Source organism: Lycium barbarum, chromosome 2 (genome assembly GCF_019175385.1).
Source record: "Lycium barbarum isolate Lr01 chromosome 2, ASM1917538v2, whole genome shotgun sequence".
In the NCBI taxonomy this organism is placed as follows: Eukaryota; Viridiplantae; Streptophyta; class Magnoliopsida; order Solanales; family Solanaceae; genus Lycium; species Lycium barbarum.
The window spans coordinates 115044658-115070560 of NC_083338.1; the positions used below are offsets into that span (position 1 = coordinate 115044658).

Here is a 25903-nt window from a genome sequence, read left to right on the forward strand (position 1 = left end):
TGAGAGAATAAATAAATGTATTAGATGAAAGACAGTAAGCAGAACAACACAGTGGAAGCAGTAGTTACCTCTAGCTGAGTGGTTGTACAATTCAAACTACCACTCCAGCCTACAATGAACTCTTTTTGAAGCTCCATATGGCTACACCCCTCCCCACATATCAATGTGACCTATGTTAGAACCTGGAGAACCAATGAATAATTCTGCTACAAAAAAGGGTTGTGATAAGAAACACTCAATTTTTTCGCGCTCTTGCTACGAGTTAACGATTTGAAGATGACAACTATGACAATTAGTTAAGGATCATCTTTTGAAGTTTCACGAAAGAATGAAAGTGCTTGTTGACAAGAATAGGTTTAAGAGGGAATTTCCAATAGGTGACCTGGTTTTGCTAAAGCTATAGCCTTACCGGCAGACTTTCTTGGCACTTAAAAGGAGCCCCAAACTCTCCTCAAAATACTACTGTCCCTATAAAGTGGTGGAAAGGATGGAAAATGTAGCCTACTGGTGGGAGTTACCTTCTTTATCGTGCATTCATCCTGTGCTCCATGTGTCTTTACTCAAAAATAAGATTGGGAGTCGAAATATGGTCCAAACTGAATTGCCAATCACCACTGAACATGACCAGCTTTTGGTAAAACCCATCGCCATTTTGAAGAGGCGGTTGGTTAATGTTGTATCATAACAGCAGTGGAAGTCCTTATTCAATGAGATCTAATCTTCCATCTAACGAAGCATCTTGGGAGGATTATGATTGTTTGAAGGTTAAGTTACCAGAACTTTGCACTATCTCTTGATCATTGTTTGAAGGTTGAGGGAATGTAAGTATTGTTTGAAGGTGGAGGGAATGTAATGGTCCAACTCTTCCTTTATTTCAGCTGCCTTCCATATAGGATATGAGAAAGGGGCGAAAAACTTAATCAAATGGCGGAACATGTAGACGACTGTGATGCGATGGAATAAATTTAAACCCAATATTGCAGATTTTAGCTGTTCATTTATATCAACTGAAGGGGAGAGATTAATAGTAGCTTACCGTCTTGGAAATTGTATGCCAATTCATGGTCTGCAGACAAACAGAAGTAAACAAACAATAAATTTTACAAATCCAGAAAAGATGCCAAGTTGAGTCACCTATCCCCATATCTTCGCTACTTTGAGGTCTGGGCACTCCGTTATGATGAAAAAGCAATCTCTCACTGCTCAGTTTTAACCTTCTAGGTGAACTTCATCTACGTTTTATGCACAAAGCATTGAGCCAGAGATAAATTTTTTACACATCAGTTATATAACATCGTCTGATACTACTCTTGTATTCAGGAAATTCATTATAATTAACTCTTGTATTCAGGAAATTCATTATAATTAAACTATCTTTCGCCTGCTATTAACCTACTACAACTTTCTAATTTACCTGAGGATAGGAGCGAATATGCTCTGCAAAGCTCAAGTAGGCTGACTTTTATATCAATCAATTTGTTCAAAATTTTTGGAGTTACTACAAAAATGTTGTAAATTTACATTGACAGGAAAAGAGACTACAATAAATTACAACATGTGGGCAGCCCATCTTATATCTCTGAGAGGAATAGGGCCTATCTTGCTGGACAGTCTGATGGCGAAGAATTTGCACAGTAAAGCCCGAGGTAGCTGCAACAAGTGCCTTATTTGGAAGGCCACAAAGAATCTGTTCTGCTCCTGGTGAAGTGGATTTCTGCTGCTTTTATATCAGATGCCTGCCAATTGAATCAATTCTCATATAAGTGCATGCAGCAGAACAAGAGAAGAGCTTAAGATGGGTTGTTTCCGTTCCTCATCATAAAAGCTCAGCCTCTTCCTGGTCTGCATCAGCATCCTCAACATCGTTCTCCTCGTCTTCTTCTGGAGCATCAGGATCTACTCCCTGCCGAAAATAGACAGGTTCATTTAAAGCAAACAAGAGTGGGACCAAAAAACTGTCTACTGGGTGCTGGTTTAAGTTCATTGAAGTTAAGAAACTCGATTAATGCATGACATCAGGACAGCAAAGTAATGTAAACCAGAGGTATGGCCAAGTGAATTTGGGCGTCCCACGATCAATTTTCCAAAGTATACGTGAATAGATAAGTTCTAGAACAACTAGTTACAATATTTAGCAGAGAAATTTTTTAAACAAGTATATATATAGAGAGAGAGAATGCTTTCACGTTGAACAGGAAACAAAACCTTGAGTTGCTTCTCCAGGCGCTCCAGTCCTTTCTTTGCAGCTTCATTTTGGGGATTTATCCTGACAGGCAACGCAAAATATTGGTTTAAGTATTTGGAATAACGCTATTTCCATGCAAACTGCTACTCTTCTCATTTGCTTTTACCTTCTCTGGTTTAAAGCAATTATATAAGGGCTGATATTATGAGATGATTATCCAACACTTCTAATGCCTTAAAATCAAGCAGAAAAGCATTGCAAGAGCATTCAAGGAAAAGGTACTACCTCAGTGCTGCCTGATAGTGTGACAGGGCATCTTGTAGCATATTTGTAGCAGCAAATACTTGGGCAAGCTTAACATGTAACGAGTCATCAGCCCAATCCTTGAGATATCGCTCAAGGAGAGAAACAGCATCTCCATTTCGACCTTCAATGACATGCAGTTCTGCCAAGGCTAGCACTGCTCCCAGATAACCAGGTTCCAGTCTTAGTGCAGATTCATAGAACTTCTTCGCCTGTAAAGAAAACGAAAAAGAAAAAGAAAAGAAATCAAGTGCTACTCAGATGTACAGCTATAATGTTTAATTTGCTTTTTTAAAATAAAATTAAAAAAATACTCCCCACGCCCCAATTTAAGTGTCTACTTTCGTTTTTGGTCTTTCCCAAAAAGAGTGCCTCTTTCTATATTTAGTAAAGTGACAAATCAAACATCCTGCTTATGTTTATGTATCGCCGTATTTCTGCTTTACTTGAATCGAGGGTCTATCGGAACAGCCTCTCTACCCTACCAAGGTAGAGGTAAGGTCTGCGTACACCGACACTCTACCCTCCCCAAACCCCACTTTCTTTTGAGGGGAAAAAAAAATTGAAAAAAAAAATCCTGCCTGGCAAGTTTAAAATCACAAGATTCAAAGGACGTTTTAGTACATCAGACACATCTTTATTTTAGGACCATAAGATTCAAAAGTCTTTGTGCCCAGTTAAACAAAGATGCTTAAATTGGAACGGAGAGAGTATAAGATAACATTTTATTAATGTTGTGGAAAGAAGTCCCATACACGATGTATGCCAAAAAGTAGAGAATCTACGTAAAGATATGGTTACCTACAAAGCCACCCACTCATCTATACTGACATGAACCTCTCGGATCTTTTGAAATATGTAAAAAAAATCTTTGCTACTATCATAAGAGAAGAATACAAATAAAAAGTATAAAAGGAGAAACATATTTCCTTTAAAGATGGCAGTCACTGTCCCTAATGTACATCTCACATGACAAACAAAAGCAGAACTCTGATCCAGATCAAGGGAGTCATATTTTCCTATTTTCTCTTGTTTGGTTGCACTAAATACTTAATATTTTCCTGAAATAGGGGAACATGACTTCCTTAGAGACCAAAGAGAAGGTCACTTTGCTCGTCCAGAACGAGGCACTACACTCCTGCATGACGGAGGCATTCTCCTTGTACAACCTCATCTATATTTCTGTGACAATGCAATTCATAACCTTTCCCTCGTGTTTGCAGTAGGTGTTCGATCTCAATGTACAAAAATGTAATCATTTTTAGTATTTATTTATAAGAAAAAAGAAAGATTAATCTTCGTGACCTTGACTAAAGTTCAATGGTGTTGCTTTGTGATACACAAAGCATCTGTAAAGTTGATATCAGATTAAACGAATAACAAGAGAATTGGAAAACATCTTCTATTCACCAATCAATTACTAGGAAATATTTTGAGAAATATATTTTATTCACCAAACAAACACTGGAAAAGAAGTAAGAAAATAATCTATTTTTCAGAATGCTTTCTGCAAAATATTTTTCGTGGAAATCATTTTCCTTCATACCGAACACAGCCCAAGTCTTACCAAACTGGATTTTCTTTACATGTAAAAAGTAAAATGTCAAATCAAAACTATATACCTATATATGACATAACAAACATACCCAAAGGCATACCACTTTTAAGTAATCATTATATTAAAAAAGATGATGGATCTCCACACACTGATACCATAAGGAATATGCACCTCCTTAATCATTAATCCCTCCGTCTCAAATTATTTGTCGTGGTTATTAAAAATAATTGTCTCAAATTATTTATCATTTTAGGAGTTCGAGGCACAATTAATTATTTTTTCTCATTTTACCTTTAGTAGAATTTTGTCATTAATGGAGATGACACATAAATAGAGTATACATTTAATGGAGAGAGATTATAACTTAGATATAATTATATAAATAAAGGTAAAGTTAGTCAATATCCCTCATTTCTTAAGGGGCGTGTAAAACAAAAAAGCGAACAAATAATTTGAGACGGAGGAAGTATATTAAAAAAAATGTGTTGGAATATCATCATTTTCCTTATCATGTATAATAGATTCATCCATTTCAACTTTTAGTTTGCTAAATTGGATGTTAAAAAGGTGAAAAACAAAACAAATTCATTGGTCAAAGAGGATTAAAGAAAGTGTCCCAATAGATATGACATGATTATTATTTGCATTGGTAAACCACTTTTTTCTTTCAGACAGATATTCTGAAAAAAATTTATGATCAATTTTTCAAAATTTGATGTATATTGTTTTTAATAGTTTCCAAGTATAATAAGTGTTTATTCTTACAAAACAAATGTATGAAATCAACTCAAAAAGTCGACAGTTCAGCTTTCATACTGCAAAAACGTAATTGATTTTGGGCAAAGGAAGTATGAGCCCGTTTGGATTGGCTTATAAGTTTCTTATAAGTTGCTTATAAGTTGTTTTCAGCTTTTTTGAGTGTTTGGCTGGCCAGCTTAAAGTCATTTTGTGCTTAAAATAAGCTCAAAAAAATAATTGGGCCCATTTGACTTAGCTTATCTAAAGCAGCTTATAAGCTGGAAACAACTTATAAGCCAAAAAAAAAAAAAGTCAGACTACCCCAACTTATTGTTTTTAGCTTATAAGCTGCAAACAGCTTATAGGCATAAGCCCATCCAAACAGGCTCTATTTGTTAACAATTTTGAATACTAAACAATTAACTTTAGAGCAGTACACCAGACATTTTAATAATCAAACATTTTTTACTGAATTTTTAAGAATTTTTTTTTTCATCCTCCATTACAGTCATGTGCAACAAGCTGTGTGTAAACTAGTTAGGTCAGTGGACTAGAAAATGCCTGTTTGCAGCTCTCACCTTAACAATCTTGCCAAGTCATATAAAGAATTCAGGTTGAAATAGTATTTAAACCCATCTTTATGATATTGCTACCAATAATATGCGAGTGGGAACAACAGTGTTGCTACCTCTGTTAGTTTTAATTTCACTAAAACCTTTATGATCCTCTTACACAATGCTAATAAGATAGATCAAGTACACCAGCTAAGTCTGGGAAGTGAACTCGGTTCAAATATCAAAAGGTACAAAGGAGGAAAGTCAATTATACCTTTTCCCTCCCACTAGTGTTACTAGCATGTACGTCACCCACCAATTTTAGAGCTTTTGCTGACTGTGGCATGGCCTTCATTGCCTCCCTTGCAGAATGCAGTGCCTCCTTAATCTTTGAAATCGCTAAATAAGAGCGTACTAGACCTAGAATTGTATTTGTAAGAAACTCAATTCAGAAGAGGAATGGAACAACACAATGGCGTCATTCAAAAAAGCAGAATGCTGGCAACCTATACAATCGAACATCACCCTTCTTGAAAACAAACCTTGATAAGAACGAAGATCAGGTCTCAATTCTTGAGCTCCTCTGAAGGCAACCACAGCAGCTTCAGGTCGATTCATTGACAAGAATAAATTTCCCTAGATGTTGGTCAAAAAAAAAAAAAAAAAAATATAACCTAACTATATGGTATTGAAAAGCATTCCACTAGACAGAAAGAATCTTAAGCTTACCTTCATTATATAACCTGGTATATGCCTCTCATCAATGCGGATGCTCTGGTTGCAAAAAAGCAATATCATCACTAGTCTATGCTTGCTTCATCAATAACAATTTCAAAACTAAAACTCAACAAAACTAACCTTCTCAGCATAAGATAGAGCCCCTCTCTCGTCTTTCCTTTCCCATAAGACAGACAAGGCCACAAAAACTTCCGGTCTGGTTGGGTCTATGTTTAGTAGATCATGTACTAATTTATTTAACTTCGAATAATCAGACTTCAGCTTCAAGAGCATGGCATACTCGTCCATATAAGTAATAACATATGGATCAATGGATCGAACCTGCAGAGACCATTCAATATTAACATATAGTGCATATTTAGAAATGATAAATACCACATCAGCATGAAACACTCGTTTTACCTTCTCAAAATCCGTTATAGCTTCTTCAGTTTTTCCAATGATGGCTTCAACCTTTGGAAGTGAAAACACGAGATGAGATAACAATAACTTTCTTCTCATTTTCAGAATAAAAATTTCAGAGAAAAAGTTAAGAAACCATCTCCTTTAAGGGTTTAGGATAAAAACTATTTTCATCCTAAGAGATTTATTCAATTTATTATGTCAATGAGCATTCAGCCATCCGTGAACATAAACAAATACCAACACTAGTTATTATTATTTTATTTTATTGATAAGGAATAAATACCAACTGTAGTTCTCTATAGTCCAAAAGCTGGAAAGTGAAGAAAAATATAGTTTTCATGCCGGATTTTTTCTGGGTAATTTAGAACAATCATTAAAATAAGGCATTTCCTCGACGAGCAGTTCAAATGTGCATGGTTGGACTTTCAATGACTAGACCAGACAAATCTAGAACGCTGAAAGAAAATTCTAGGCATCTGATGGTTCACTACTTCAACCTGTCTACATATGTGATACCAGTAAAGGAGAAAACCAGTGTAGAGAATATTTGATCCACGAGTAAGAAAAAGGACAATTACTTTCAAATAATTCAGTTTTTTTTTTTAATGGATAATAATTTGGTCATATATCCATGCCTCTGACATGTTAATCATGAGCATCGTCCTACTGCCAGACATACATAGTAAAAGGAAGGCCAAATACATAGAGCCCCATAAGTTGGCACTAACTGCCAGTTATAGCCTGTTTGGCCAAGCTTCTAAAATCAGCTTATTTTGAAAAGTGCTTTTTTAAAAAGTACTTTTTGTGAGAAGCAGTTTGTATTTGACCAAATAATTTAAAAAGCACTTTTGAGCAGCAATTAGCGTTTGGTCAAGCTTTTAAAAAGTGTTTTTAAGTGTATTTTTCTCAAAAGTGCTTCCGGGGAAAAGCTACTTTTTTAGCTTCTGAAAAACTGCTTCTGCTACTCCCCAAAAGTACTTATTTTCTCCCAAAAGCACTTATTTTCTCCCAAAAGCTTGGCCAAACACCTCACTTTTTTTAAAATAAGCACTTTTTGGAAAAAAAACAAGTACTTTTGGAGAAAAATAAGCTTGGCCAAACAGGCTATTAGACACCTTATCATTACACACCTCTACTCGGCACATATGAGTCTTAGAAATACCCGTGGCCTATGTTGCTCGGACTCTCCAAAAATGATGTCGCACCCATGTCGGATCCTTCAAAAATGCACTACTTTTGGAGGATCCGACACGCACCCGTGTCCATTTTTGAAGAGTCCGAGTAACATAGCCCGTGGCTGACATGGAAGATGTGTGTTTTCTACCTAATTTTTGAGCGTGTGAGTCTTTTGTTGTTGTTGTTAGCTTAGAAAACTTTTCTTTTCTCTCTGCCACCTTCCATCTCTGACCCTCACCTCCTTCACCATCTCCGCACAATTTCATATATACAACACCCAAAACACACTTACGAACACCATTAAATCGACCAAATGCCACCTTAACCATCAGACTCCTTTCAAAGGAGAAAAGGATAAAACGAATTCTGGCCTACACTCTCACTGGAAAATATGGAGATTCCAATGACTCTTTACCGGTGATCGTTCAGCTATGGAATCCAGATGGCGTTGTTTCTTGCTGACATAACACATAATGCACAAACATATAACAAAAAGCTCTACTACTTGAACCAGCAACCACCATAAAACCTTTCCCAACCAGCTTCATCCGAAACAAAAAGATCACCGTGCAACTCACCATTTTACACCTTCCTCCACTCTCATTTTTACCCATCCATCTCTGTTTCCCAGCAGCAAGACTGAAAAATCAAACCAATCTAAAAAAAGTCAAAGAAACACGTTGGAGAATGACTTCAGATCAATCCCTCTATTTCATTTTGATTCTCTTTTCACATGTCTCTATCGAACATATGCAAGGACTAAAACTTGTTGAAATCTTTTGGAAGAGATACGAGATGAAAAGTGGATCATTTCCACTGTTGAAGAAGGCTAGGATCATCATAATGTCTTCTTCAACCAAGGGAATGAAGCTTCCCTTCAAGTACGGCATATGATATGATGACTTCATTGGTTGGAACACGAAGAAGACGAGGGAGGGAGAAGCATTGGTGGCGGGAGAGTGTTTTCTGATTTGAGAAGAGACGAAGAGGGGGAGAGGGGTGGGTGTTTCCTCTGATATTTTTTTTTAAAGAAAAATACAATATCATTTTATAAGAAAGTTAGAGTTATGTTTTGTAAAAATACACGTGTCATTCGTTGTTTTGTCTATTTGACATGTCATCCATGATTGCAACTCACACATGAGTCTGCTAGATTCGGATATCCACGAGACATATTTGTGTCAAGTAGACCACTCTATCTGGTCAGCGGCAAAGTTAAAGTTAGAAGTTCATGTCAACTTTAAGGGGCTATCTACGTATTTGGTCATATGAATAAAAGGAGCGTTGTGCTATGACTTGCATCTTTAAAAATTTCCATATACTCATTATGCCCTAACCTTAGCCATTTCAAGAAGAATATGTATGTTATTGGGAAATCGTCGCAGAAGCTCTGCAAAGAATTCCAGACCACCTGCAGAAAAAGAAAAGCAGACTGTGATAAGGAAAATGAAACAAAAATTAAGCGTCATGTATAAAAGAATATTTGACTTTCTAAAAGGCCATTTGGATAGGCACTTTTTCCCTGTTTCCTGGTTCAAATACAGAAACATTATGGCTACATTATTATTTTTATATTTTTTGATAAAACAAGTATGATTGTTGTGCAAGAATCCCCCAGTATGCAAATGTTATATCGATTATGTGCTTCTGTAATTTGCTAATAGAAAAAGAAAGTAACGGCAGAAATAATAGGGAACAGAGAACCCACTGAAACTGGTTTCATTTGCTAATCATTTACCACCGGTGAGTTGGTGAGCAGGAGGGACCCCCTCCCCTCCACCCCCACCCCCACCAAACCAAAAACCAAGAAAAGACTAACCAGGTGTAAAATTTGCATAATTCCTGCTCTTTCATTTAGAAACCCACTCAAACGTTTATTTCACAATTTGTCAAAAGTATCACTTTTCCCTAATTGTTTTCTGATAAATCTAACCGACTTTCGTAACAAAAGAAAAGGGAAAAGTTAATTTTCAAATACTGATTATTCTATGAAGAGGTCATTCGACAACCTTAGATTTTTGTTAATTTGTTTAAATGATTTTCTTAGCATATCATGTAAAAGAATTATATTCAGAAAAATTTTGGTTAGCTGATATCAGAAATTTTTAAGTTACCCCATAAATTTGATTTACCATATATTTCTATCTTTAATTAATAAATTTAGCTTATAGTATTTCAATTTATTTTAATAACAAAATCAATCAAGATTTAGGAATAACTTACTTTAGCGAGCAGATTTTACAATGCATAAAAATATTGAGAACATTTTGCAAGCATGCTCAAAGTAGACCATAAGTGTTATACGAGATATAAAATGGATATTACTAGGTATTAGTTAAAGTTAATAAAGGTAGGATACAAACTTTATAAACAGGTAGAAAGAGATACAAAGAGGTATAACATTAAGCTAAACAAGACCAATAAGGGGTTCAAGCTAATTTCGGAAATAATTAGGATTTTACACTATTCAAATAGGCTAGATTTGCTCTTGTACTTTCACAAATAAGCTATATTTTCCCTTCCTTATACTTTTTAACATATTTGCCCTTGCGATCCAACTTTAGGGTCATATTTGCCCTTGTACACTCAAAAAAAGCCAAGTTTATCCCTATTTCATTAAATTCACAACTGGGAGTTATTTTTACAGTTTTCATTCCCTAATCTCATTAATGGCCATCTGTTTACATGCTATTTCGGACACCCATTATCAAACAAACAAACATTTAAACTACCCAAAAAGATAATAAATAAAAGTTAAAGTAACAAACAACTAAAATAACATGATAAAATATAATATTGTCCATTTGGAATTTAGACGTGGAAAATCTAGTACTCCAATAGCAAAATATCAAAGATCATATGCTTATGTAGTAGACTTTAAAAATACGTCAAACCACCAAAAATGGGAAGAAAGCTTGAAATTATTTATCATAGATAATCAAACACCCAAAATAATTTAACATCCCAATTTCGTTCAATTGCTACAACCAAACCCCACCAAAATTCAAGAATATAATCTGGATAAGTGAAAAGGAATTCAAAAGAGTAGTGTTTCAGCTTGTTTTAGCTTTTGCATATGTCAATTACATGCAGATAAACAATATATTTTCCTACAAGATTTCACCATGAAAAGTGACTCAGTCATAAATATATTATCCTGCAATGAAAATCCCTTTGAGACGTGTTCGAAAAAACAATATCTCACTTCTTCCCAGTGACAATACATAGCCATGCAAACTAGAAAGCAAATAAGATAAATTTTTCAAATAGTATTTTTGTCTTGTCCAACGAGGCAATCAGAAGGAATTGTATCAAAGGACATGGCAAGACTGCAACAATTAGCTAAAATAGTCAAACCAGCACGTTCCAGATTAGGAAAAGCTTGTCACCTTTATAATCGTTTGAAGCAATACAACATTGGGCTTCAACATAACGCTGCACAGGAGGAAGAGAATAATTGGACATTAGATAGACATTATAAATGAAATTTAAATACTTAAAGACTGGAAAAAGTGAACATTGGCAGATATGCTTCGGACCAGATCTTAAACAGTTATGCCTTTTTGATAAGGAAACAGTTATGCCTATTTACATTTAGGTGCATGAGAGTTGCCACTTATAGTTGACAAGTTCAAATACTGAAAGACGTATGCAAAGCACGAGGAATTTGAACCAAGTTGATTAAAATGATAAGGAAATGGAAACCAAAGCGAACAGAATAAGGAATTTACCTCTTGCCCCATTTCTCTGCTTTCCCCGACCATCCCTCAGGCTTACCTCCCCTAACTGAAAAATGGTTATTTTTCTTGAACTTTCCAATTAAAGTCATTTAATTCTTCAATTTGATTTTGCCTATTTCTATCCATCAAGTGGTGTAAAGGAGTTGACATTATCAGTTGTTAACTTTTTGTGTGTTGACCATTTCTTAATTAAATTTGTTTTTTTAATACACATGTGCGAAGAGTAATTTTGTTGAAGAAGTAAACACCTGCTGCTTCTATCTAACTTTGCTATTACACTGTTCTATCTACATCTTGCCAATATATAGAGATATGCAAAGATCGACATCTTAAAGCACAATACTTTCTTGGGTCACATTGATTGGGGACTTTTCAATTGGACACAAATAATTTCATACCCAACTCAGCTAGCTTTTCTTTTGATTTTATTTTTTTGACAATGGTGTTATCCCTACCAGCTTACACGCATATCGACTATTTTACTGGGTACCTGCTACCTTCCACCAACACATGTACTGTATAGCTCTGTCCACCAAGGCTTAGGCATATGGGAAGAAATCACATACTCTCTATTCCAATTTATGTGACCCTTTTTCCTATTTAATCTGTTTTGAAAAGAACGACCCATTTCTAAATTTAGAAATAATTTAACTTAGGCTTCTCATTTTACCCTTAATGACAAACTTTTATTGCCTCCCAAATTGTTAACTCAAATGTTATGGCCTGTTTAAGACCACAAGTTTCAAAAGTCTTTGTTTTTTGCTTACACTTTGTGCCCAGTCAGATAGATTCACATAAATTGAAGAGGGAAGTAGTAATTTTTTTTTGTCTCTACCAGGATTTGAACCCTGGTCTACAAGATTTGTACCGCTTCATTAATTAATCTAGGTCACATCCTTGGTTGCGAATTAGCTCATGTTTAGCAACATAGAGAACCAATGTTCACGTTTTCATGTGTTGACACCATTGCAAGTTTGGCACCACCTGATCCATCAACTCATAAGTAAGTACCCTAAGGATATCTTCTAAGATAGTACATTCACACCAGAATGGTATCCTGTTCAATGAGTCAAAATATTTTGTAATATAGAGCCTTTGTGATTACCCATGTCATTCTCCTATACAAAATTGTCACTGACTCACCATAGCAATGGGCTTCGACCCCACAAAGCAAACATGAGATATAAGAACCTAAGATTCTCATTAGTTTCCTAACTCTTATGTGGGGTTGGACTAAAAACAACCTGGTTTGGTTTAGCTTTGGTCTTGTATTTTGGGACACAAAACGAGAAACTACTCCAGTGTCCCTCCACGAACACTAGCACAACGAGAAAGTAACTAGCAATGAGATTGGTAAGAAACAAAAACAATTCTTCATTCAAGAAACTGAACAACCCAATAACAAGTTGTCAGTGTGTGACTGAAATCATGTGACGATATCCAAATATAATTTATCTAAAACACAAAATGGAGTACAAAAAGTAAGAATTAAAATCGGATTTAACAAAGACAGCTCAGTCTAATGAAAGCAAGGTAAACCATATAAATTGTTCACTCACCTGTAACCAACGACTTGAATCAAAATGATCAAAAGTAGACCTTGAACCTCGAGTTGGGGTCTGCAATGATATCCAAAGTAAGCAAGTTGTTGTACTATTATTGCTCTGAAACATGTTATGAATTCAGCCCAAAAGTCCATCTTATTAATGACACCCGTGAAATGATAGTTTCAAGCAAGATAATATGGTTCACATTACTATTTACCATGAGCTCCCCAGGTCCTGACTCTAGCAAGAGTAATTCCGCAGGGACTGGAGCGTGAAAAGAAAAATGGAAGGCTACAAGTGGGTTTTCCTCCTCCGTGGACAGTTAACAAGAGAGGAGGTGAAGTAAAGCAGAGGGGTAATACCTTTCAAGTCAGGTTCTTCAACCCATCCAAAACAAAACCAAAAAAAGAAGCGTATTTCTGTTGTAATAATCTGATGATTTTTACCTTTCCATGCTCCTCGTATACATCTTCTAAGCTTCACCAAAGTGATTTTAATTCTTGACACTCTGTGCGTGTGGTTTTGTGTGTGTGTGGGGGGGGGGGGGGGGGGGTGTATGAACTTGTGTCTAAATGTACTTTCCCCTTAAATACAACTGGGCACTTCCTTTCTTCCAAAGTAGTATAAAGGGTGTTCCCATTTTATCAGAAGATTATCCTATTCCACTAAAGCACAAAAGTAACTGCTTCTAACACGCTACAGCAGGAGCATGACATAGCAAAGATGTTTAGACGACTCTGGCTGCAATGGTTATTCAACTTAGCATTTGATACCATTAATGTTATGACAACTACATTAGATGAAAGTTATGATCAAAGAAGAGACATTTCTTTCTCCCTTCACTAATTTAACAACGTGATACCACAACCTATAGCATTGTCACCCGCAAGGGAAGACCAATATTTGAATCTTCAAATTTGAAGCTAAAATTAGAAGATGGACAAAAAGGATTGATACTAATCACTTACACATTTGGATTTGGAATAAGAGGGGCAAAATTACAGATGCACAACTTTAGGCATTAAGAAATTAAAACTGAATGAAATGCATTGCAAGGCGTTCTTATTGAATGTATTTTTGTTATGACCAACCCTTAACAATAAAGCTGTCTAATGTTTGTAAGCAAAGTTTTTAAATGACCTCTCCTTTACAGAGAGGAGAGTGAGGATATATATTGAAAATCTGGTAAAACAAACCTGTGGAAACAATGAAATAATATCTTTAGCTGCAACACCCAATTCTGCCAAAGCTATGATGGCTTCAATGATATAAGGGCAATGCCTGTGAATAAGAGGAAAAACAAAAATAGGATGGATAAGAATGAGATGTCAAACTAATGCAACCAATAACTTGTGACACTTCATATTGCTCACTGCTTCTGCAGGTTGATCTATAAAATGGCAGGGTAATGAACAAGGACAGACGCAAGAAGGAAAAAGAAGGCCAAAAGCAAAATTATTACAAAGAGAAAGAGCAACAAAGCTGTTCAGCGTATTCCTTTCTTTACTTGAAATGTCAAAGACTAACAAAGTTGAAGCAGAAACTAAGAAAAATATCCAGGGAAGGAAAAATAAATAAGAAAATACACATACACTGTCACAGCCAAATAAATTTTTCCAGAAAAATGAGAAGACAAAGGACCTTAAACACTCTTTATAGCATGTAATGGATGCACGAGTATGTCTGGAATTTCGGTAAAGTTTTCCCATCATGAGATTCATCTGCAAATTTCTTGCTTTGCTTGGGATTCCCTCCATCTGTGACATAAACATGGCAAAAATACTTAGCGCTAGCAACTGAAAATTTTCTCCAAGGGAGATGTTATACACATAGACAGAGAAACAGCATCACAAAAATATCTAGCAACATTTAAGAATTACCAAGAAAAGAACATATTTCCTTTTTCATCACAAATAGGTATTGGTATCTACCCAACATTCTAAAACTGTCTACGCCAGATATAGAGTCATAAAGATGACTAACCTCGAGAAGAGCTGCTCTATTCTCATTGAGTGCACAATGTGATGATGCAATTTTGAACTTCACCTATTATGAAGATGAAAAAATAAAAGGAACAAAAGACCCTCAGTAGTGCCATGGTGAGCTCAACATTTCTAACTATCAGTTATAAGCCAAGATACCTCATTCTCATTAATCGTTGAAATGTTGAAAGAATTTGGCGATGATGACCTAGTTGATGCAGACAGTGAACTTCTAACTGCTGATGCATTTTGCTTAGGAATTATTCTGTGGCAGTGCAATGCTTGCTTGTATGCGTGCTGGCAAATTAGTAAACCAAATAGTTTAACTGACACTGTCTAATCAATCTTGGTACCATACATATAAAAATATACCCATTATTAATTTGATAATATTATCAATGTACTTTTCATGGCCAATCCCAAGTAGACAGAGACTCTGCTCTACGAGGCGATACGATATGAGATTGCCCTTTTCGGATAATAAAGCAGATTCTTTGTTCCTCATTGAAGAAGAAATGTACCCAGTATTAATAATAGTAAATCATTGAAATATGGACAAACGATATAGAATCTAATATGTCATAACAATATATAATGCCAAGAAAACATTTTGATTCATCTATATTAAACCAAATTATCTTACAATAGCTCTCCTGTACTCTTTCTCCCGAAATAAAGCATCCCCAAGAAGCACCTGAATAACAAATTACAGTGATCAACGAATCAACTAGTCAGGGTTTGAACATACAAAATCATGGTTTAGCTGAACCTAAAAACTTTTTTTTAGAATTCCAAATTTGTTGTAAAGATGAATAGATAGAGAGAAGAGAGAAAAACCAAATTTTCAGCCTTGAGGTGCGGACTTGTTTCAAGACTTATGGAAGACGACGAAACAAGAAAACATCCCTAGATTGCAATCACCAAAGAAACAGAAATCAAGATTACTTATGCTATAAATTACATATATAAATTATAAACAGAATTGGTACCTAAAATGGTGAAACTGAAACCGATAATGGCTAGTAAAATAGTAACACTTGAGCAGAGGTAAAATTTCAATCACCAAAGAAACAAAATCAAGATATGTAACCAGTAAATTATACTTTTAGCCCTATGGCCAAAAAAAAAAAAAAAAAAACACTAAATCATTCGAGCCATGTTCCATGTAAGTATGTATATTTATACTTAATATACAAAACCTATACATTTGCCAGCTATTATTCTTTTGAGCGGTCCAAAAATATAATTATCCCTAAAATGTTACTCATATTCGACGTAAATGAGTTTATCTTTACTAAGATAATGAAAGTAAAACTTCAATGTCAGTAAAGATAAATTTAAAATAGATTTCTTTTTCAGAAAAATATGGCCAAAAAAAAGTGTATCTTGATTTTGTTTCTAGCCAAAAAATGATAAGCTAAGATAATGTAAGTAAAACTTCAACGTCAGCAAGTAGCAGGAATTTGAGCAGAGGTAAATTTCAATCACCCAAGAAACAAAATCAAGATCATCTACGCAGCAAATTAAAACGAAGAAAGTGCAGCCATCGTGGTCAGTAAATTACGAGCATTTGAGCAGAAGTGAAATTCAATCATCAAAGGATAATATAGGCAGTAAAGTGAATTCATAAAATCAAGATATGTATGGAGTAAATTATAGTATATATCAACTTAAAAGAGAAAGGATAGGTAAGATAATGAAAGTAAGAGCAGTAAATTTGAATGAGCAAAGAAACAAAATTAAGATCATGTATGCAGTAAATTAAAAGGAGTGAGTAAATTAGGAGCAGAAGTGAAATTCGAGAGTCTATTCATGTATTCAAATAATAGATAAAAAAAACCCTAAGGAGGGTGGGTTAGTGGAAATTACGAGCATTTGAGCAGAAGCGAACAAGCCATGATCCAACAAAGTGGTCATATGGTCTTTCGGAACGTCCATTCTTTGATGATCGGAGGGCTAAGATTCGTCAAGAGACTGAGTCTGGAACTGTGAGAGTGAGTGAATACTTGAATATGAAGACGCTCCCTTTTTTTGAATTTCCCTTTGTTCCACCAACAAACTTGAATACCAAAATAACATTTTTTTGCACGGATTGCCCCTTCTTTTGGGGTGTTCTTTAACTTTTGCCCCTCATATTTGTGTTCTTTAAGTTTTGCCCTTCGCTTGGATACCTGAGGTTTTGGGTTCGAACCCCCGCTAAGGCATAAAATAAAAAAATAATTTTGCAAGGCAGGGCTGGGGGAGTGTATGCCGGATCCCGCCATACAATCCTTAAGGAAAAACTAAAGTTATGCCGGAGGGGACAGACTTTGCCTTGAGACATATATATCTATTTTTTTTTTTACTTTTCAAGGCAAACTTTTAATTATGCCTTAAGGAAAAGTTCCGCCTTATGGGCATACTTTTAGTTATGCCTTAACTAAAAGTGTGCCCCATAAAATATAACTAAAAGTATGCCCCATAAGGCGGAACTTTTCCTTAAGGCATAACTAAAAGTTTGCGTTAAGGAAAAGTTCTGCCTTATGAGACATATTTTTGGTTATGTCTTAATTAAAAGTCTGCCCCATAAGGCATAGTTCCTTAAGGAAAAGTTTTGCCCCATAAGGCATAACTAAACTATGTCTTGAGGAAAAGTTATGCCCCCCCAAATAACTGTTACATCCCGTATTTTTGGACTAGAAAATTTAATCGTCCGACAGGAGCAAATCTACTCGAGCCCGGAGAATTCGATCATATCCAAGGATGAAAATCAAGAGCTCGGTGTATACAAGGAATGAAGTCCTAAAATTATTTAAGACAAAAAAATGTGACGACGGTGATTGAGAATAATATTTGAAGTATGTGTAAAGAGGCTATGGACTAGAGTTATACCGCATTATTATGATAATAAATATATGAAGTGTGTTAAAAGTGGTTCATGTTTAAGTAAACCATGATCAAGAAATTAATTATGATGGTTGCTCATTTTACTAGGATGGTGGATATTTATTAATAATGAGATATGGTCCAATTTGGGGTGGCTTAATATCAGCTACGTAGAAATATTTTAGTCACCAATTAAGAGATAATAATTAAGGGGGACAAACCCAAGTAGTGGATTAATGAGGTGGAGGCATATCCTTGTTCCTATATAAAATAAAGGATATAATTCATTTGGATTTTCTTTGAGTGGAAGACAACAAAACGTTTCAGGTAGTACTTCTAGGTCCATTTATTATAAAAAACAAAAAATTAGTTTTTGAGAGGAAAGGAAATTTGATCTTTTGCTAAGTGTCCAGCACCATAATTATTTTTGAAATTAAATGGATAAGTGGGAAAGACCCCTTTCCACTGGGAGACATTGAATAAAGGTAGAAATGACTCATTCTTCATATACATATTTGGTGGCAGTGTTAAAATAGTTTTATGATTTATTATCATTAAGGGTGGGCCCCACATTCCAATAAATAAAAGAAACATAGTTTGTTGAGTTTTCAACTTGCAAAGTCTATTCCTTTAAGCTAGCAGCAAGCATGTTCAACGTAATGGCAATACAATTACTTTTAAACTTATACCTTTACTTTATCAATTCTCGTTGAAGATGAATAAACGTACAACAACTCTTTTAAGGCACCTCAACTTGAATTTAAGCTATTCATCAAATGGAGTGGAGGCAGCAATGAAACCTATATGTATCAATGCAGCTACCACAAAGGGCAGCAAGCAATGTCATTTTCAGATTCTATAATAGCAGTATAGGTATTAGAAGAAGAAACGTAATATTTTCTGTTTGGGGGCAGCAACGTTCTATCAACTCCTATAATCCTTGAATAAACCCCTTAGTAGCAGCTGCTCATGGATGTAGTGCATTTGGAGCTCTTAGTAACTTCATCCTTTATAAAGAAAAGTTGTAATTTCCAGCAAGAATTTTAAGAGGTCAAGCTTGCTAGTAAGGCTTTCCTTCCAATTATTGAGGTAAGATTTCATTCCTCCTACATGTTCTTGAGATTGTTTGGTCTTTATACAACTCGATGGATGTTGAATTTTTGAAAGAAGAGCTTAAGTCATGCTAGAACTTGTATTGATCTTATGGCATGTTTTAAAACTTGTGATATTAGATAGTTTTCTTGTACATGGATATTAGATGATGTTGTTGTCGTGTATTGATATGCCTTAAGAATTTGGAAGAAGGAAGTATATAAGTTAGTACACAAAGCATATATTGGGCTATCTTGGTGTATATTCTTTGGTATTGATGTTTGAGTTCAAAAAGGGCTAAAGGAGATTGTAATTGTTGTTGTTGCTTATGATCATGTGGAATAATTTAGAAAGTTGTTGTGGATGGAATTTTTGGAATACAGCTCGTGAATATTGTTGTTGTTGTTGACGACATTGTATATATATTGTGAGCTGTTTGGGAGTTGGATTGCAGTACGAATTATAGGAGAAGTGCTGCCGGATTTTCGCTAGATTTTTAGATAATAGAAAACCCTAAACGAGGATATATAAACTAAAATATAGGTTCAATAAGAAATGGGTTATAGAATTGTGGACTAGAAAATATAGTTACTAACGATAACGTTACTTAAATAGGCTAAAGGGGAGACGAGGCGAAAAGGATTCATGAATAGTCGCTGACAGGTATGCAAGGCAACTTCCTTTCTTTTTGGCATGTCTTAGTTTTCATAGGCTAAATTAGAGCCTTAAGGAAAATTCCAAATCCGAAATCCGAGCATGTTATGATCCGTATATGTTCTTTGGCACTCTTATGTATGATTTGATGAAATATGAACCTTTATGTATTTGCGCAAAAATGTTTCACTTTAAAGAACTTCAAAATTTCCGAATGCCATATCTTTCACATAAGTGCTCGGATTGCTCCAATATATTTTTATAAAAGTTTGCTTTACGTATAACGAGTATGTTTTCCATAAGCGGGCCCGACTTGGGTAAATTCCCGTCCGTGGGTCCCGCGACTTCCCTTTATGAAATTCGGGAGCTTTTGAAAGAATTTGTTAAGACTATTATTTCGATTTTCAAATATGATCATTTTGCTTATGTTTGAATTTATGATATTGATTTTATGCATATGACTACTCACGACTCTATTCGTGCATTCTGCTATTCCTTTCGCCGAGTCCCGGGCCGGTTCTGTTATCGTGCGCATTTTGATATACTCCGGAGTTATGCTGTGTTTATGGTTCACCGAGCTACTCGCACAAGAGGGTCGGGTTCCACTTATATTTGGTGTTATGCTGTGTATGGCGTTATGTTGTGAGGTGATATGTGACGGGGATACGGAGATTTGAAACTTTCTGGTGTTATGCTGTGTTATGGCGCCATCGACGGGCGGGCGACCATATTCTTCTGTACCCTATGCATGACTTACATATTTGAAACTAAACATTTTGATATGATTGGATTTGCACTTATGTTCGGCACTTCTGTTTCGTTTATGTCTCAGGTTTGTTTTCTGTATATTCTGCTTTGCATACTCAGTACATATTTCGTACTGACCCCCTTTCTTCGGGGGCTGCGTTTCATGCCCGCAGGTACAGACGCACAGTTTGGTGATCCTTCCGTTTAGGACATCCCCTTCTGCTGTTTGGAGTGCTCTTCTCATTTCAGAGCATACATTTTGGTATATAATTGTTCGCTATGTGTATATGTATTTGTTCAGGGGTACGGTGGGGCCCTGTCCCGCCATATGATTCGTTTGGTCTGTTTAGAGGTCTGTAGACTTATTTGTGGGTGTGTGTGCCTACTTCTGCTCATTTGTGTTTATATGACTCTATTTGTTATGGCAGCCTTGTCGGCGTGCGTTTGTATATATGTTTTGGGCCGTTGTGCCATTTGACAGCCTTGTCGGCTTTTGTTATATATATGGATATGGTTGTGCTAAAATGTGTTACGATTTGATATGTTTGTCTGTTTGGGTGCCCAAGTAGGGCGCCAGTCGCGGCCCACGGGGCTGGGTCGTGACAATAACTTTAGTTTTTCCTTAAGGACTTTATGCCGGATCCTGCATACAATCCTTAAGGAAAAACTAAAGTTATGCCGGAGGGGGCAGACTTTGCCTTGAGACATTTTTTTTTTTTACTTTTCAAGGCAAACTTTTAATTATGCCTTAAGGAAAAGTTCTGCCTTATGGGGCATACTTTTAGTTATGTCTTAACTAAAAGTGTGCCCCATAAAATATAACTAAAAGTTCTGCCTTATGAGGCATACTTTTGGTCATGTCTTAATTAAAAGTCTGCCTCATAAGGCATAGTTCCTTAAGGAAAAGTTTTGCCCCATAAGGCATAACTAAACTATGCCTTGAGAAAAAGTTATGCCCCTTCCGGCATAACTTTAATTTTTCCTTAAGGACTTTATGCCGGATCCGGCATACACTCCCTCCAGTCCTGCTTTGCGAAATTATTTTTTTATTTTATGCCTGAGCGGGGGTTCGAACCCAGAACCTCAGGTATCCAAGCTAAGGGCAAAACTTAAAGACCATAAATATGAGGGGTAAAATTTAAATATCGCAAATATGAGGGGCAAAATTTAAAGACCATCCCAAAAGAAGGGCAATTGTGCGAATTGCCCCAAAATAAAGCCTAAAGGCACATTGTATTGAATTACTAGTCCAGCCCAATAGGCTAGGCCTACCCATCACTCATCACTTCACTTTCACACCTAAAATCCTAATAAACCTAAAGCCACTTCACAGTGTAAATCCCTAATCGACCTAACACATTACACGCACACAAAAGCTCCATTGCAATTTCAAGTGACTTCAGTTGTTCTCGTCGCCGTCCAGGTAACCTTAGGTTGATACTTATGTTTTCTTTTGTGGTTGATAGCTCTAGAACTGCTTTCCTTACCAAACCGGCTTAAAGGGTTCTCTTTTAGTCTTGGCTTACAGCTAATTTCTGTTTTAGTTTGAATAAGAGTCTGATGAACTCAATGTTTTTGTTCCTCTTTACTGTCATGTTGAGAGATCAGCTCAAAACATGCATGCATTTGCTTGAGTGTTAATTGTGTGGCTTGACAAATATGAGAAGAATGTCATTGCGCTAAATGCATTTGCTATGTTAGTTTTCTGTTGCTGCTTCTTCTTTTGTTCTTGACAAGATTGTTAATAGTCCATAATGAATATTGGAGTGAATTCAAGAATGAAAAGTTTGATTGCTCCCCCCCAAAGTTTGGTTGTCTGATGATACTTGCAATGTATTGACCCCTTGCATAGCATACTTGCGTTCTAATACAATGGACTTCGACTTCAATATGGTATTACCGAATACCGTACCGAACCGAAGTTTGATTTACCGATTACATACTTGCGTTCTAATACAATGGACTTCAACTTCAATATGGTATTACCGAATACCGTACCGAACCGAAGTTTGATTTACCGATTACCGAACCGAAGTTTGAAAGTTCGGTATTTGGTATATACTTTCAATTACCGATTACCGAATTACTGGACCCGAACTTTAAAAATACTGAACCGAATACCGAACGCCCAATCCTAGGAAAGAGGCAGGGAAAAATGGGGAGGGGATCAGAAGGTGGTGATTCGAACCTCGCCGAATGCACTTAGCCAATCAACTCAGCTATTAAAATGTTCCTCTCCACACTCAAAAATTTCAAAACATAAGTTTTTTTTTTTTTTTTTTTTTTAAATTGAAGTGTTTGGTCAAAGCTTTTAGAGGAAGAAAAAGTGCTCTGAAGTAAAGCATGTTTTCGAGAAACTGAAAAAATATAGTTTCTCCACAAAAACACATTTTTTATTTTGAGAAATTACACTTAAAAAGTATTTTTTGAAAATTTGATCAAATTACTAATGGTTGCTCAAGAGTTCTTTTCAAATTAATTAGTCATACGCAGACAGCTTTTGCTCTTCTGCTCTGACTTTTTCTTTTCGCTTTGTTTCTCCTGGCATTTATCTTTAACGTCAAAAGCGATATTATATTAAGCACAAATTCAAAATATTACAGCCCATAATTGTGTCGCTTAGGATACTTTAATTTCCTATACTAGCTAACATTACAATTTTTTTCATCAAGTTCCTTCCTAGTTGAAGGAGTAATAGTTCATAATCAATTAATTTATATCTTAATCTTAACGAATTAGGGTTAGTCATGTGCTCTAAAACGTGCATGGGAGGCACACAATGTTCTCCAATATGTAGAAAATAAAAATACGATTACTTTGATACTTTCATAGTTGCAATTTGTGCCGAGTTACAACATACTCTTAGTACAGGCTATAATGCAAACAATGTATCGCCAAAAACAATCGATCTAAACCTGAAGAGGCATCTTAACAGCATATCTAAAATGTGCTTCCTCTTATCTAAAAGGTTTACCAGGCTAATACTAATCTCTTGCTTTTTCTGTTTCACAATATCTCTGACACCATATACTATTAAGATTCTTTTTTGACAATGACAAACTGTATTAAGATTCTATAAACTTTCAAAGAACACAAATCAAATAGCCATGCCTTTGGGCCTTGAGCACACCAGACTAGACCTCAAAATGCCAAATAACAATAAAATGTCAATATCTTGCATTTTCTAAAAGGTGAGATCCAACTATGGTAGTCTGGTTCTTGAGACTACTTGTGTCAATACATCAAAAGTTAGATAGAACTCAAAGGTGGTCATGGCTGTGTTTTTTTTGTACATCTGATAGTTGTAAGAACATTTGTTGTCTGCTTTTCATTTTTTTCTCTTAGATAAATGAGATCAGGTAATTTGATTCTTTCCACTCTGTTTGTTCTATTTACATATGCACATTAATCTAAATGAACACATAATCCTTTTCCAATAATAATACGTTATAAAAAGCAATTTCCTAAAAAGTAAAATAAAATTAAACAATAAATAAGAAGACGAAACTAATGGCACCAAAGTTTACAAATCCAATACTTTAGAGGGTCGAAACAAATTGCAAATGTGAAAGTATCAAAGTAATGCTTCTTTTATTTTCTACATATCGGATAACATTGTGTGCCTCCCATGGAGGGGTTTAGACCATATAATGTTGGGGCATTTGTAGGTAATGCTCTTCCTCAAAGTAACCAGGTAATGCTCTTTTTTCTGTAGCCAAGCAACAAACGTCTCCGAGGTGGTTTTATCTTTCTGAGGACAGATTCAAGTGGTAAATAAAGGGAGCAGCGATGACTTCTCAGGAAAAAAGTGAAGGTAGTCAACAATCAGCTGAAGCAGAAAAGCAGTTGGGAAGCTACTCATATACTAATTGGGCAGACAAGATACAAGACCAGTACCAGAAGATCAAAGAGAATGCAGAAACTTACCCCTATGTTTGGGGTTCCTATATAGTTGTGTATGGGGGATTCGGGCTTTGGTTTGCCTATAGATGGAGAAAGCTCCGTAAAACTGAAAGTCGAGTTCGAGTCCTTCAAGAAAGACTCCGGAAACTTGTTGAAGCTGAAGCGTCAACTAGTTCCTCATCTGCTTCCGCTAGTAAGGCGCCTCCATCTTCTGATATATCGACCAAATAGATACTTGTTTTTACCCGTGCAAGTAACTACCCATTTCTTTTGTGCTCAAATACTAAATTGAAGTTGTTAATGAAATTATAAGGATGTCACTCCTTGTGTGATGATGCGTGATTGTAAAGGCAAAGTTGGCTAAGAGTTAGTAGGGTTATGAGGAAAACAGTACACTTACTAAAGTTGATGTACATTTCGTGGCATTTTGAGATCCCTGACCCATAACGATGTAGAAAGCAAATGCTTGGATTTGACGCTTTTGTGTGGACAATGACTGTGACTTCCGTTTATCTAAGAGATGGAATGTGACTTATGGAGGCTAAATTACTTTTAGCATTTGTCTTTGCCAAGAGAAAATTTTCCCTGTTGCATTATTTTCAAGAACCATCTCAGGCAAACTTAGGCCTAAGAAATTTATGTCACTTGCACATTTTGTACAATAAAAATTCACGTACTCCGTTGGATTTTAAGTGGAATATTGGTTTCTACTCATCTGTCTTCAACTTTCACAAGTAAAATTCAATAAAATTTATGTCAAACCGTACTTCAGTTTCAACTTTAACTCAACACATTGTTTTGATGGCCGTTGCATTTTTTATGAGGGTTAAATTATCTTACTGTTCCGGTACTCTTTTCATGCGAAGCTGAATTTCATGTTGTGAATTCTGAAGTAGCGGTCAACTCCACTAATTTATGCAGTTAACACATCGTTGGTTTAGAAAGAAAGTATAACTTGCTTTTCAGAGATAATGTAATAAGTACTTACTGACATAATATGAGTAAGTTTATATGTCTTGAAATTTTCATTCAAGGTTATTATAGATTCCTTAAATCAGCAACCTTTTGATTTGTTGATATTTAAGGGAGGGAGGGAGAGTTTCTATCCGGCTTCTTGTGTGATTTGTCTTTTGTCCAAAGGGCAATTCGCAGAATTGCCCTTCTTTTGGGGTGATCTTTAAATTTTGCCCTTCATATTTGAAATCTTTAAATTTTGCCCTTCGGCTAAATCTCATGGGTTTCAGGTTCGAACCCTCACACAGTCAAAATTTTAAAAAAAAATCGCAAGACAGAGTTTAAATTTCGCTATGCCCCCATCGGCATACACTTGTGAAGGAATTACCAAAGTTATGTCGGACCCGGCATACTTATGCCTTATGGGCAGACTTGGCATAAGTATGTCGGTCCGACATAACTTTGGTAATTCCTTCACAAGTTTATGCCGGGTCCGGCATAAAAGTTTGCCCATTAAAAGTATGCCCCATCGGCATAAACTTGTTAAGGAATTACCAAACTTATGCCGATGGGGGCATACTTATGCCTTATGGGCAGACTTTGCCTTGAAGCATATATATGTATTTTTTTTTAACTTTTCAAGGTAAACTTTTAGTAATGCCTTAACTAAAAGTGTGCCCCATAAAACATAACTAAAAGTATGCCCCATAAGGCGTAAGTTTTCCTTAAGGCATAACTAAAAGTTTGTCTTATAAGGCAAAG

General features: G+C 35.7%; 2 protein-coding genes and 1 long non-coding RNA gene across 5 annotated transcripts; 2 read left to right on the forward strand and 1 right to left on the reverse strand.

Annotated features, from left to right (window-relative positions):
* Nucleotides 1-1433: 1433 nt before the first annotated feature.
* LOC132626837 (anaphase-promoting complex subunit 7) lies at nucleotides 1434-16962 on the reverse strand. 3 transcript variants are annotated; one of them, XM_060341844.1, is made up of 18 exons: nucleotides 16796-16962; nucleotides 15764-15832; nucleotides 15570-15620; nucleotides 15086-15223; nucleotides 14928-14990; nucleotides 14586-14701; nucleotides 14141-14225; nucleotides 12957-13016; nucleotides 11047-11092; nucleotides 8995-9068; nucleotides 6479-6529; nucleotides 6197-6397; nucleotides 6068-6112; nucleotides 5881-5974; nucleotides 5613-5758; nucleotides 2471-2700; nucleotides 2206-2266; nucleotides 1434-1903 (listed from the first exon to the last, which is right to left on the reverse strand). In XM_060341844.1, exons 1-18 carry the CDS (start codon nucleotides 16862-16864, stop codon nucleotides 1817-1819), a joined length of 1686 nt encoding a protein of 561 aa, XP_060197827.1. In that variant the 5' UTR covers nucleotides 16865-16962; the 3' UTR covers nucleotides 1434-1816. The 3 variants fall into 3 exon arrangements, with proteins under 3 accessions (XP_060197827.1, XP_060197828.1, XP_060197829.1); XM_060341845.1 differs by lacking the exon at nucleotides 16796-16962 and adding an exon at nucleotides 16491-16776; XM_060341846.1 differs by lacking the exon at nucleotides 15764-15832.
* A 1760-nt stretch (nucleotides 16963-18722) lies between these two features.
* On the forward strand, nucleotides 18723-20785 carry LOC132621512 (uncharacterized). The gene is made up of 3 exons (XR_009575537.1): nucleotides 18723-18880; nucleotides 19499-19546; nucleotides 20458-20785. It is a non-coding gene; the product is annotated as an uncharacterized LOC132621512 (long non-coding RNA).
* A 781-nt stretch (nucleotides 20786-21566) lies between these two features.
* LOC132626839 (uncharacterized) lies at nucleotides 21567-24663 on the forward strand. Its single transcript, XM_060341847.1, has 2 exons — nucleotides 21567-21707; nucleotides 24000-24663. The coding sequence occupies exon 2, from the start codon at nucleotides 24074-24076 to the stop codon at nucleotides 24416-24418; it is 345 nt and encodes a 114-aa protein (XP_060197830.1). The 5' UTR covers nucleotides 21567-21707; nucleotides 24000-24073; the 3' UTR covers nucleotides 24419-24663.
* Nucleotides 24664-25903: the final 1240 nt, after the last annotated feature.